This window comes from Coffea arabica, chromosome 2c (assembly GCF_036785885.1).
Source record: "Coffea arabica cultivar ET-39 chromosome 2c, Coffea Arabica ET-39 HiFi, whole genome shotgun sequence".
NCBI classification, from domain to species: Eukaryota; Viridiplantae; Streptophyta; class Magnoliopsida; order Gentianales; family Rubiaceae; genus Coffea; species Coffea arabica.
Window position 1 is genome coordinate 39,526,731 of NC_092312.1, and position 14,184 is coordinate 39,540,914.

Sequence of the window (14,184 nt, forward strand, 5' to 3'; positions counted from 1 at the left end):
AGCGGGAAAGATAAAACTTTTGGGCTGAGCAAGGACACCCTATTCATCATCCCAGACCCTGATTTTCCCCTTGAAAGGGATAAAGGTAACGCCTTTCATTTGTTTTGCTGTCCATAGATTATAAAAATCATGTTAGAAAGGTTGAAACTTTGCTGTGATGCTTGCATCTGTTTGCCCTCCACCCTGGATGTTTTGCTTGTGAATTTGTCGATGGGGGAAAGGAACTAGAACTATGGTTTTTATATTGTGAATTTTCCAAGTAAAAATCTGCAAGTGAGCTTAATTTGGAGTTGTTTTTTCAATCATGCGAATGTTTCATTCATTCTTCATGTCACGGGTCGGGCACCAGGAAAATTGCAGGTTTTGTATTCTAATATGTTTGTAAGTTTAGATGATAAAATCCTGCGGGTTTGTGGTTTATATCAAAGTTTTGATTGTTTGGTTGAATTTGTTTCCGTTTAAGATGGTGTTTTGAGGGTAAAATCCATGCTTGAAAAGTGAAGGTTAGCAGCTAGTTTGTTGCAGATTTTTTTTCTTTAGCAGTGGCCGAGAGTTACTGCAGAGATTTCCATCGTAACTTTGCATGAATGAATTGTAGAAATTTGTAGCAGGCATCTTCATGGATTGTGTGATGATTGTCTTGAAAACCCTTGTACAAATGTCTAATACTTTGGTTGCTTTGTGATTCAGTTTGTTAGCATGTTTTCATTGAATGTTCTGGTTTGAAGGTTTGAACAAAGGTTGAGAACCTCGGCTGTTTTGTCCTGGTTTTTTTTTTTTTTTTTGAAGACTCTCTGTTGGGATCACTAATGATAAATAGTTATTGCTTAAAGTTGACGATTTGGAATTCATGTGAGTTGAGTTGGCTATCAATGAACTTTGTGTATTCTCTGGGTTGCTATAAGCTACGGAAGTGGCAGCAGAAAATTGCAGAAGTAAAGAAGCCTTTGGCATTCGTTTGCATGCATGCAAAATGTTATAAAAATTGCACTTTAACCCCTCTAATTCCCCTTTGTTGCACTAAGGCCCAATTATGGGCTGATTCCTTGCAATTGAGTCTTTGGCAGCATTAACGTTTCAATTCATTTGGCTTGTGTGTCTTCATTGGTTACCATGTTTTGCTAAGGTGATATTTAATGCATGGATTTGTGAACCTTGTGTCTAAATGAGCTTGTGTTCGCCTATTTTCTTGAATTTTCTGAAATAAATTGGCTTTTGGCCTTTTTCTTGCTTTCGGACTTTCAAAGTTTTCTAAAATTTTTCAATTGGCTTTGAATGGTTGATTTATACTTGCAATTGAGTCCTTGGCGGATCCCTTTATTGGAAACTATGTAGTATTTGATTTCATTTAAATTGCAATTAGGAGAGATTTGGTGACTTTGTTATACTTTACTATTTGAGATACCGTGACCTTTTTATTGTTTTGAAGCCAATTTTCTTTCATTTGGACTCCATTCAAAAGGGGGCGGTATAATTTCTTTTATCCCTTTTTGTGTCTCTCCTATGTGATCTAATGTGCTAAGTGAAATTTGCATGTTTAATTTGCTTTCCTTGCCTCTCTTTAGTTCCTTTACTTTATTTACTCTTGCTTTTAGTAAGTTATTTTTTTAATGGGGTATGTGTACACCTCTTGGCTTGTAATAGTTTGGGATTTAATTATTTTATTCCTTTTCCCCTTTTAGATTCTAGTAGGCCTTCCCCCCTAAAAATGTAATAGTTAGGGCCTTAATTGCTTTGTGTGACTTGCATGCTTAAGTGCTACGTGTTAACTTGCTTTATTAGCCTCTTGCATCTAGTCAAGCATGCTAAGTGTTATGTGTTATGTGTTTATGAGTGTTTGGCATGTCTATTTGCTTTCTATAACCATGAATGAATGTGATGGATGAATGTACGTTTCCACTAGTCCAACGCTAGCAGGAATTCATAGAATGGGCTAGTCCAACGCTAGACCCTTAGGGATTTCTCTCGTGAGTCCATGCTTGCATGCTTCACTTCATTTCATGCATTTTTCTTAGTTTTTATCATTTGACATGCTCCTCGAACCCCTTTTCCCCTCATTTTAGGATTTTTGCATCTCATGCTAGTTATAGGGTACATTTGCTTGAGTGTCCCCTTTCGATAAGGGAAACGAGCGAGTATGGCTACAAAATAGCCTTAGCACGCTAGTTATCCTTTCTAATCAAAGGGAAAATTAAAGTCACAAAGTTAGGATTCCCCGTTCCCGTCTTGATGCATTCCTATAGGATTCATGCATTTTACTCATTCGCTATCACATACACTTCTACTTTATATTCTAACCCTTTTTCCACATTCTCACTTCACACTACCTTTGCACGTTTTCACTCAACTACTTACATTTTATACCATATCACTCGCACACATGCACTTTACATTATTTTCACATCATCATTCTTTACCCACCTTATCTTGTACATCCATTTGCACACTTCCACTTACACACTCTTGTTTTTATCACTTTTTCATTTCACACAAACTCACATTTTCACATGACATGCATTCGTTTCACTCATTTTTTACGTCATTTAGGATTATGTGTGACCTCTCCAAAGGGTCATTATTGGGTTTCACAATTAATGTGATTGGCACCACTCAACCTTTGAAGAGAAATTTTCCCCATGTCCCCTAGGTCTAGGATTTGCATTCATGTAGTACATCCAAATGTAATAAATTCTTTGGTTAAAACAAGAAAATTTTTGATTAAATCACGCAACTAGCCTTGGTTAGGTCGAAGGGGTGCCTTGGATTTTTATCCTTGCCTTCCCCTTCGTCAAATGTGACTCCCGAACCTTTTTCGTTGGTTTACGTGGACTAGGAGTCGTTCAAAAGGGGTTTCTTACTACTTTTTCCTATTATTCTAAAAAATTCATTTTTAGGTGACTTGGTACACCTTAACTCATTACCAAGTGGCGACTCCGATTTTTTTATTTCAAAAAACCCTTTTTAAACTATAATTTTGGGTCAAATCGTCGCATTCTCAAACCCCTATTTAGACCCATTTTTCTTTTAAATCACAATTCATTTTCCAATCACAAATTGAATCAAAAAATACATTTTTTAAACCATTTATTTATTTATATTTCAAAAAATGGGGCGCGACAATGTACTTGTATTTATACTTGTGCTTGACTTGTAAGTGTTGAGCGGCAGCATGTACCACACTCAATTCGAGTGGGAGGTGTCTCTCATTCCCGTCTCAATACTTTATCTTAATTAAATCGATTGAAGAGTTATCTCATCGATCCTAGTGTTGAGCAATAGCATGTATCACACTCAATTCGAGTAGGAGGTGCCTCTCATTCCCGTCTCAGTAGCTCTATCTTGATTAAGTCGATTGGAGAGTTATCTCATCGACCATATTTGTTCTTGCTTGGATATACTCAAGTATTCCCGCCATTGTTTCTGTTTGGTGTTCGGCTCCAGTGAGGGGTTTGTTTGGTGGACGAAAAACTGGTGTAAAATGGAAATCTACAAACATTGTTTTCTCTCTTTAAACGTTGACGGAGTGTCAACGGGTTTGGAACAAGTTAATGAAACGGGGAAATTGACTCTTAAGAACCATCTGTATCCTTTTACTTGAATGCTTTGTATGAGTTGTGGTGTTTACTTATTTCATTATTTGATACTTATATTTGATCGATTAAAAATTTAATTATGTGATTTGTGACTGTGTGACCTTTTGGCACCTCATTGTGAGAAAGCTTACCCTGTTACCCTTTGTTTTCCTTACAAGGGACAAAATTTTGAAAACGTGATTTTGGAAAAAGAGTTGAGTTAGTTTTAGTTTTATTTTGTTTAACCTCCTCTGTATTTGTATACTTCACATATGTTTGTATAAGTTTAGATACTTTGGCTTATATTTTAAGTTGAATCTTTAGCGACTCCATTGTATATAGTTTTGGTTGATGAATGGAAGTTAAATTGCGCGTTTTAGTACTTTATGTGAATTTTGATTTAGTAATTCTAGCGAGAGCTGGACAGGCAGTTCGCTAACCTTTGAGGTGATACGCCCTAAGAGAAGGTGGGATTGTTACATCAAATACGTTAGTTTTGACGATTTTCGTAATACTTTTCAATTTAGTTCAAACCACTAGGGATCGGATTATAAATTTTGAAATTACGCAAGATTTTTCTGCATGCTCGTTTAATTACAAGTAGTTGTTTTGTTTTTTACCCATGATAATATGGGTCATATTAAAAGTCTTAAAATAACCTCTAAAAGATACACTTAATAACTAAATAAATTTTAGTAATTCCCATCCTAATTTCTTTTGCCACTAAGTCCCTCATAAAACTTTTCATAAAAATTTCCCTCTACCTATTAGAAGGTAGATAAAACTAAAAAAAAAAAAAAAAAAATCACAGGCTTACAACTCTTGAAAGCCCTTGTTTGGATAGAGTATTATTTGAAATAATTATAGTAATACTTTTTGTGATATGATGTATGTAAAATAAAAAAAATGGATTGAAAGATATATTTACGATGCAACAAAATATTTTGATATCCAAACACAATCACCACAAATTAAAAAACCTTCCCAGCTCAAAAGCCACGAATCAAATTCCCTCCTAAGCCCTCGCTAATCCCCCACCAGAACCCAAATACAACAAAGAAGTTATCACTTTTGAGATTCTTCGATTGCCTCCCTTCATCTGTAATATTCAATCTATGCAATCTCTGTACAAAAGTTACTTCAATTTTTCAATTTTGTACACATCTTTCTTTTCAATTATGTATTCATATAGTTTTCGCTTAATTCAGGTGAATTTTGTCTGCTGAAAATCATGCCTGATGTGCATGCTCTCGTGAACGACTTTCTAATCAAGCTCAAAAAACGGTAATCCATATGAGATTATTCCCTCGAATTTTTCCAGAATATGAATTCTGTTTATTTATTTGTTTGTTCATTTTCTGGGTTCCATTTTGTTTGTGATTAAACTAGTAAAATTGAAGGCTCAAAGGCCACGGCGAAGGTAACCGCGGAAGTGCTGAGGTCATTCATTTCGCAGCAGAGGCTTCCCAATACAAACCAGGCCGGAGCACTAATTGACGCTGTTAAAGCTGTTGGAGAGCAGCTAATAGCTGCTAATCCTGTTGGTATGTAAAATGAAACATTATTTGTTTTCTGTTTTTCTTTCTTTTTTTTGTAATTTTTAATATAATAATTGTAGTTTGCGGCTTTTCAATTCTATGTTAGTTTAAAAACTGGTTAGGTATTTTATTTATCACTGATAAAACTGTTTAGGGTATTTTATTTATCAATGATGCAAGGATAAAGAGTAATTATTTCTGGCTGAGCTTAAACGGAAAAGGAAAAAAAGATGGTGCAAAACAGAAAAGAATTAACTGAAATGAAATGTATATGTATAAAAATCCGTTGTGCTGTGATTGTACGTTTTCATCTCGAAAATAATTGAATAGGGTGGAGAAAAGTGATACATAATTTTATACATAATTGGGGCACTTATACCATAATTTGCTTACAGTAATTTGTTGCTTGCTTTTTCACGATATTGGATATAACTGGTTGCAGAGCTTGCTGTTGGTAATGTTGTAAGGCGTGTTTTACATATCATTAGAGAGGAGGATCTCTCTCTCACTGCAGCTGCAATTGGCGGGCTGAGTCTGTCTGCTGGAAGTGACGATGAAGATGATGTTGGGCATGATGAACATCCCGCTTTATCAGCAGCAGCTGTTGCTGCTGCTGCCAGAAGCACTTTGAGGCCTCCCTCCTTGCAAACGCTTCTTGAGGATGTACCACATACAGCAGCTGTTCCTCATACATCTTCTTCAGGAGGCGATTCTGAGGGAAAAAGCAAATGTAAGTATACCATTTTCTCCATTTATATAAATAATCCCATTATTGGTTTCTAGGCGGTTGAATGTGAATTCTTGGTGATTATAGATCCAAGCACCTTGGTTTCTCTGCGGTAGCCATCATGGCTAGTGATTATTCAGTAGTTTACCTATGCTGGTCACCTTGTGTACTTACAAACCATAATTTAATATGTTGGTGTTGCTTTTAAGTGTCTCGGCATTTGACGTGTGCTGCTAATATTTGTTCTCAGCTGCTGATAAGAATTCAAGCACAAAAAGGCTAAAGCATAATGTCATTGAGGCAGTTAATGAACTGATTCAAGACATAGTCACTTGCCATGAACAGATTGCTGAGCAAGCTGTGGAGCATATACATCAAAAGTATCTTTCTTTAATGCTTTTGTGAAAGTTCTTTTATACTTCTAAATACCACTTAAGTTTGTTTTACGTCATCAATCATAGTGGGAACAGGAAATATGTGCTCATGTTATTTATCATATTCTCAAATGAATGAGTATGATCAATTAAAGTTACCTTTGTCATACTAGCATGTTTGTTTGGTTGGCTGGCTGTGGAACTAAGTTCAATACATGCTATTGCAGAAGTCCAGTTACAAGATTCTGTGGGATATGGCTGAAATATTGCCTTCATGTTGGCTACCCACACTAGCTAAAAATGCATTGTGGGAATTGGATTATATATTCTCTAGATAATTTGTTTTCCTTTTATTGGTTTGATAGAACTTCATTGAACTGAAGTTGCCTTTGCTTTTCTGAAGACAATAGGAAATTGTCACTTACATCTTTGATTAAATCCATTTTCTTTGGGAGTACTAGATTGATCTTTGCAATTTTCCTCAAGACTGCTAACTTCATTAAGTTACTATTGACAAATCTAGCTTTGAGTTCTATCTTAATTTTTGTAAAATTGGGTAAAGTATGTCACTGTAAGTTTGTCATAACTTAATGACATTTTGCTGTGAAGGAGGATAATAACAACTCAGCTTTATGAAAAAGTAGGTTGTAGTGTGCTTTTTCTCAAGAGAGTTGATGAATGTCTTACCATGTAATGTTTATAGTCATTGAACTGAGGGCTTTGTTTTTTCATTATCTTGTGTTTCTTGATTGTTTTTCATTGTGTTCATTTATTTCTTTTCCCAAAAGTTTTGTTTGGTAGTGCTTGCTTGGAATTATGGGAGCAATTGATCTTAGTTGAGTTTTAAGTGAATAAGCTTTTCTGAAGCTGAATTCAAATGATTGGACTTGATTGCCAGGGGGTTTTCACATCCTCTGTCAAGCTGGATTTGGTTAGAAAACCTTTAGAATTGATTATTTAGATGCAATATATGTAAGCTTATGTTCCTTTGGAGTTCTTTTCAGCCTTGCTAGGTCTGTTAAAATTGATTAATATGCATGAACAATTAGCCTCCATATGATTGGAAAGATATGGGAAACATTAAGGTATTGTCCCGAAAGAAGAGAATAATCAATATTAGGAATTTTCCCATGTTGTCAGAGTTGAATTTATTATCATTGAAAATGCCTACAATAAAAGGTCAACAAAGGTATTGGCGATCCCAGTGAACTCGTACAGACTTTGGACTAACTAATCTTGGCTTACCTGCTTGTTTAAGGAAAGTGTGGCAACATCCTAATTATAAAACTCAAGCGGGTAATGGTGGTGTCTTTTTAGCTGAGCTTATTATAATGATTAGTATTTTCGAACTACCAGCTCAAGGAGAAATTTACATTAGCCAGGTTATATAAATTGATGCAGCACAAAGAATCTTTAAGGTTAGAAGATAGTTTCAGCATTTTAAGCTCTCAAAATCCGAGAATAAGAGTGTAGAAGTTGGAGTTCAGGAGGAAGCAAGAGAGTGAGAGAAGGAGAAGTAAGAAGCTCTAGGAGTTCCACCTAGACTTCCTTTTGTATTAAGCATATGAGCGTAGGTTGCCTTCATCTCTGTAAGAAAGCAAAGTTGTTGTCAAAATGCTCAATAAAAGACAATTTCTTTCCATTTCAACCTTCGTAAGCTATTACAACTGACATATATAGAGAAAGAGCTAGCCTTCTGTGCAGAGACGTTTTAAGCACCAAGGGAGCATTGAAGCTAAGAAAATTTAACAACTAAGAAAGCACTCAGTGAAAAGATGTACATCCCCAATTAGATTTGCCACCCGTAGGGGGCGACCACCAAATTTGAGTTCTTATGTCCAACGCTTAGACTTCTAGAAACTCTTAATTTCAGATAATACGTATGCTACCTCTAGTTGATTAAAATAAAGGAAAGCACATGGAATCAATTAAAAAAAAGCAAGGAGCTCCAGGCTGTTGCTTTCTGGAATTGTCCAAACAGTAATAGTTTTTTTCTTCGCATTCTGCACATCAGCAGTAGAGCCTTCTTCAGCTATGACTTTATAGAAATCTCAGTGATAGCTTGTGTGCTCATAGACATGGTATGGATCTTGCTCTCAGTTAAAGGGAAAGCTAATGGCTCAGCAAATGGCCTATCAGTATGATCTTGCACTCTTGCCAAATATGGTATATTAGCTATTTCTGTATTACTGAATTGGGTGATCTAAGATCCCATATGTTTATTGCAACATGTGGTTCAACTGTATGACGGCTTGGTTAGTATCCTATGCCTAGCACACTACATTTTGAGCAAGCAGTGATTTCGGCTGCTTACCTTTCTATGGGTAACTGTTAGGTAACATTGGCCAGCTTGCCTTCATTGCTTCTCAGTATCTTCTTCACTCTTGTCTCTGTTTTTTCTTCAAGCTTACCTTGCATGTCCATTTCAATCCCTATAAATACCGAAAATTCAAACCTCCATAGAGATAATCATCTCTTACCATTGCATAAAAGTATGGTTCAGACCATTTGCTAGAGTGTATGGATATGTGATTGAAACTAGAATGAAATAGAACCAAATATGAATATAGGCAAAGGAGTGTGTTGGTTCACGTTTTTGCAGCCTGAGATCTAATTGGAAAATGTTTGTAGTAGCTTGAGCTTAAGTCTAGCTCAATAAAAGCTAGTCAAGAATTGATTCAATTGAGGTCCAGTATTTACATTTTGTTTGTCTTTCAATATGTCGAAGTTTATGTGGTGCTACCCCTTTGAACCTTTTAAGTAGTATGTTAGTGTATTTGATATGATACTAGTTGATTTTAATCTGATTATCTGTTGGTTCTTATGTATCTTTTGTTTCAGTGAGGTAATATTGACTTTGGGCAGTTCAAGGACGGTAGTGGAATTTCTGTGCGCTGCAAAAGAGAAAAAGAGATCATTTCGTGTATTTGTTGCAGAGGGTGCTCCAAGGTGAGACAAGAGGCTAATTACTTTGTCAGATACCAAAATACAGCTTCTAGTATGTTTCGGTTCCCAGTATTTCCCACTCTTTTAATTGATTCATCTTCCGCTAAAATCAGATATCAGGGACATACCCTCGCAAAAGAGCTGGTTACAAGGGGGCTTCAAACCACAGTAATTACCGATTCTGCTGTCTTTGCAATGATTTCCCGTGTGAATATGGTATGCAGTGATTGTGGCTTATTGATTATTTTCTTTTTTAAATTCCATCATGCTTTTCACTTGATTATTTTTTTTTCCTTTTTTAAGGTTATTGTTGGAGCTCATGCTGTGATGGCTAATGGTGGGGTTATAGCACCTGTTGGATTGAATATGGTGGCATTAGCAGCTCAAAGGCATGCAGTCCCTTTCGTTGTACTTGCAGGAATTCATAAGGTCTGTTGGTGTCAAAACTCAGTTCAAGCAATAAATTACAAGATCAACTTGATTAATTTGCAGAGAATGGATGTAGTTACTACAGCTTGTAGTTCGTTTCAGAGCGAATGAACTTGAAGTTTTGGATATTACTTTTGATACATGAAAAGTAATAAGGAAGAGCTTGTAGATTTTTCTTGTGACAGAATACTAATATTGAGGTCATGGAATTTAAATGAAAAAGAAGATTTGAGCTGTGATGAAGTAAGCATGTTAAGTAAATGGCTAAAAAGCTAAATTCGAAGACATGTAACGAGAGTAGTAAAAATTCAACAGGTGCTTCTTCGGGATGCCGAGAAGTCTAATTGTTTATTTACCCCAGTGGATGGAAAAGGATGAAAGAACAAATAACCTTGGACAATTATTTAGAAATGATTGTAGGTTATATGGAGTTTCCAACAACCACATCTGAAGCTCTGGAAATCCCTTCATTGGCGATTGTTCAAATGCATCTCCAGGTTGCTATAATTGAAATCTGATTGCTGCTAGTGCTTATAATCAAATTGACTCTTTGGGAATTTTAAAGGCTCTTAGTTGACATGATTTATTGATTAGATTGATAATAAGTGCTCCATCATGGAACTCGTAGAAAATCTTTTTCTGAAATATTTTAGGCGATTAATGATAGAATTCTGTTGCATGTTTGATTTTATCCAAAGTTATCATTCTCAAGCAGTTTAATATTTAGAATATGTTCTCTCACCTGAATAACAGTGTCTCTATTATGATTAATGATGTGATCCTATATATGTGTGCGTCTGTGTGTAGGTTCATCTGCAGTTAGCATTCCTATGCAGTGTAATTTACTGAATATTGTTTTTTTCCCCCCTGACCTCATCATGAAACAATTCTATTCTTGTGATTCCTGAAAGAATTCAAGCGGAAAATATGTTTACATTTAAGTGCAGTTAGCATTCTAAACTAGTGTGGCCTCACTTGTTTTGTGGATGGGATAAAGGAGTCATACCAGGATTAGTTATCCTGAGGTGACTCATTTTTCATTTGTTCATCTATGTAAAATGGTTGTTTGGAGTTTGGATAGTGTTATATTGTTCATGCATTTTTGGACGTCCAATATTATGGCTGGTAAGTATGGAAATGATTTAATATAACATGGTTGTCTGAAAATAACTTTGAAAAGTCATTTTATCACATAAAGCTGTCTTCCTACGATAAATAGTACTACCTTCCCTCTGGGATTATTAATTTAGAATAAATGGGATTGGTAAAATCATCCAAACAAAGGATGACATGAGATTAGTAATCCTATCCTTTTTTTTCCAATGAACCAAATGGACCCTGTTTTAGAGCTACAAATAAAGTAGTGAGTCAATTCAGTTAGTTTCTATGTAATGAAGAATGTTTTGCCTTTTCATCTTAAAAATACCAGCAATGAATATTTGGAATGTGCCAATGAGAATTGTTCTGATTTACTTCTTTGGATTGAAGATGTAAAATGTTAAAATGAAGTTAAAAATGTGAATGTCGAATCTGTTAGTGTGTGTTTATGATCAATGAGCTCTAATGTGCAGACTGAAGGCACTTATGAATGATATGTTTTCCTTGTCTATTAAGGATAAACCATCTCAACCATGTTTTCTTGTTTTGTGAAAAGAAGGTTGACAAAAAAATGGGTGATCCACAAAGCATATGTCAATGAGCTGAAGCTATGTCCTGAAGTATCAAACCGAATTTCGTTATCTATTGTCACATTGTCACCTATTTAAGTACTTCAGAGAACCAATTGATGGTGGAATTGTTGAAAAAGACCTTCTAGCTTCCTTTCATGTCTTGACTAATCTAAACAACCTCATAGTTGAGCTGGCATCAATTTCCTAATGGCAGAGGAGTTTAAGTGTACTAGGTAGAGTGATTTTATAGTTAAAAACTGCACCTCATGTTTCTTTCTTTGCTTCCTCATGTGTGCTTATTTGATAGAGTTCTACACTTCATGCTTAAAAATGTCTTCCAGCCCTATTATTCTAGTAATAAAGGTAGGAGGGGGTACCTATTCCCCTCTGAAGATTCTTGGCAATAACAAGATGACTTGTATGTATGTGATAAAATTGAAGTTTCTCTGGTATGCTGGTTCACTTTCTGTTATCTAGAGTTTAATGAAATAGTTATTAAGATGTCTATGATGTAGAAAGTTTCATGTTGCAAAAAATTCTTCAAGGGAAACCACATTAATTTGATTGAGTTTTGCTGCAGGGCAGAATTTTATTTTTTTTGTTTGAGTAAATGGAGTGTGTGCTAAGATGCAGTTCTATGTTTCATATATGTCCTTTATTTTTGCTGGGGAATAGCATTTACAAGACAACCTCAGAATTGTGACCTGGCTTTAGAATCAGGCAAGAGATAATTTAAAACATCTTAGTTTAATTGGATTTTTTCCTAAAATGGTTGGGCTGTCTCTAGTACAGCATCTGCAGAAGTGTTGGTTAGCACATTCAGAAAGCCAACAACCAAGTTAAATGACTTGTTTTATGAATTTGTACTTGGTGGATGAGGTCCACTTATCAGAATATAATCATTTTTCTGGTTGTTGGAATTATTCTGAATCTTTTGAAAGGAAAAATGCTATTTGTTGCCTACTGAGTGGCACCATTCTTGGATAGCTACCACACTCAACAGAAAGTTTATCTAGTGTGGGTATGACATTTTGCTTCTTAAAGTTATGCATAGCCTAAAGAAATTATTTTAAGTAAACGAAGGCAAGATGCAACTTTGGATATAAGTTAAAAGTAATGAAGGGGAGTTTTCTTTATGTGAGGTCAGTCCAAAATGCTTGACACATCAAAACTGGGGGAGATCTCTGATCCAAGTTGTCCTTGCCTACAGAACCACCTATTAATCATGAGTATTTTCTCCTTCATATAAGGGGTAATACATAACTGACCATTCTGTGAGATATAAAAAATTGAACAAATGATAAAAGCTTTTGAACGTAATGGATAATAAAAATCATATTTGGGTTGTTATGGATAGTAGAGTTTGTGTTTCATATCAAAATCTGTCTGCAGAAGGAAATCATGGCGAGACTCTGGAAACTGATCATAAAAGAGCATGGTACCAAAATTCAGCAGGTGATGTATCGAAGACTAACTCTTGGTTGAAGAGTAAACAAACGATTTTGTGTTAGTAAAGAAAAATAAAGTTGAGGTGAACTGTGAAATGCAGAATCAATTGCAAAAATAAATGAGAAGATTACCTTGCTCTTTTTTGTTTTTGGCCCAGTAATATCTTTTCATGTTATATACGATCATGAAATAGTTATGGGTTTTGCGTCTTATATGAGATGGTTAGCGCACATGGCTTTGATGGGTTTTAGAGAAAGCTTTTCTTGCATTTCTTTTGTACAGAGAGTCAGTAGGAAATTTCATTGATAATATCTAGTATATGCAATGTCTTGTTTTAACTGAATGCTTGCAGTGTACATAATCCTTTAGAACCAATGCTGATAAAATTGTTGCTCTGCTATTTCATAGAACAAGATTAAATTCTTTTTGGGTCTTTGATATAAATTGATTTACCTTCCACAAGGTCATTTCCAATTATGTGGAGTATCCCCGATCTTTCTTTTTCGGTTTAAAATATATTGTTCTGAACTTTGTTGTCTGATTACAGAAAGCGGCTTCTTACACTTTCAATTATTTAACAAATAATGACAACCTTGGCTCCATTTTTCTTGAAACAGTTAATTATAGTAGTATTTTGAAATCGGTTTCTTTTTTATTCTGATTTATTCTATGCAATTATCTCTAAAATGTTTTTGGAGTTAAATCTTTCGTGGGTCTAAATAACATGTTATTGAGTGGCTTCACGGGTTCGTCAATTCTTTTGCCTAGAATAGAGTGTTTGCTGTGTAAAGAGTGCAATGGGCATTTTCAGAAGGGTTTAGTTGGTGGTGTGGATTGTTATAGTCTGTAGTAGTGAACTAGCGATGAGCTCTAGGAAAGATGTTTGTCAGATAGCTTTATCCACTTTTGTTGTGCAATTGATTTGTGTATAGAAAAGTATGTAGCTGTTTGTTTAGCTGTTTATAATGAAATATAGCTGTCCATCTAACTTTTTAACTTCGGTCTTGAAACTGCTTCACTGTTGACCAAAAATTCTCCGTATATGCTGTTTATATTCTGTTTATGTTCTTGTGCAGTGCACTGGAGTTTTCATCCACCTGTAAACTGGCTAATTTGACAGTCCGGGCAGAGCTTGGTTGCTGCCTGCTTCATAGGAGTGGAAGGCTAATAATCGATAGCTGTATTCTTCAGTGTGAGTCAAATCCATTGGACCATCTCTCATATGCAATAGTGAGCACAGCCAGTGCCACTGAGTACGAGGTAGTGCCATCTGCTGTAAAGAGCTGCAGTGACAGTGTGTCTGTTTCCCAAACTAGAATTGAGGGAGGTGCTAAGGCTGTTTTAGCCAGTGGGGCTCTTTCATTGCAGCAAGTTCGTGTAATTTATGCACGGGCTTCTGTCTTTTTCTGGTTTGACATGGAGCATCAACAACAATAATCACTAACCATGTTGTAATTGGAGGAGTTAGATCGTGTATTT

General features: G+C 35.5%; 2 protein-coding genes across 2 annotated transcripts; both read left to right on the forward strand.

Annotated features, from left to right (window-relative positions):
* The first annotated feature begins 4,514 nt into the window (after positions 1 to 4,514).
* LOC140035332 (uncharacterized) lies at positions 4,515 to 11,082 on the forward strand. The gene is made up of 8 exons (XM_072075916.1): positions 4,515 to 4,673; positions 4,781 to 4,856; positions 4,962 to 5,116; positions 5,553 to 5,840; positions 6,088 to 6,217; positions 9,053 to 9,160; positions 9,271 to 9,373; positions 9,461 to 11,082. The coding sequence occupies exons 2-8, from the start codon at positions 4,804 to 4,806 to the stop codon at positions 9,695 to 9,697; spliced, it is 1,074 nt and encodes a 357-aa protein (XP_071932017.1). The 5' UTR covers positions 4,515 to 4,673; positions 4,781 to 4,803; the 3' UTR covers positions 9,698 to 11,082.
* Positions 11,083 to 12,575: 1,493 nt separating this feature from the next.
* On the forward strand, positions 12,576 to 14,142 carry LOC140035659 (F-box protein SKIP5-like). Its single transcript, XM_072076971.1, has 2 exons — positions 12,576 to 12,694; positions 13,782 to 14,142. The coding sequence occupies exons 1-2, from the start codon at positions 12,576 to 12,578 to the stop codon at positions 14,140 to 14,142; spliced, it is 480 nt and encodes a 159-aa protein (XP_071933072.1).
* Positions 14,143 to 14,184: the final 42 nt, after the last annotated feature.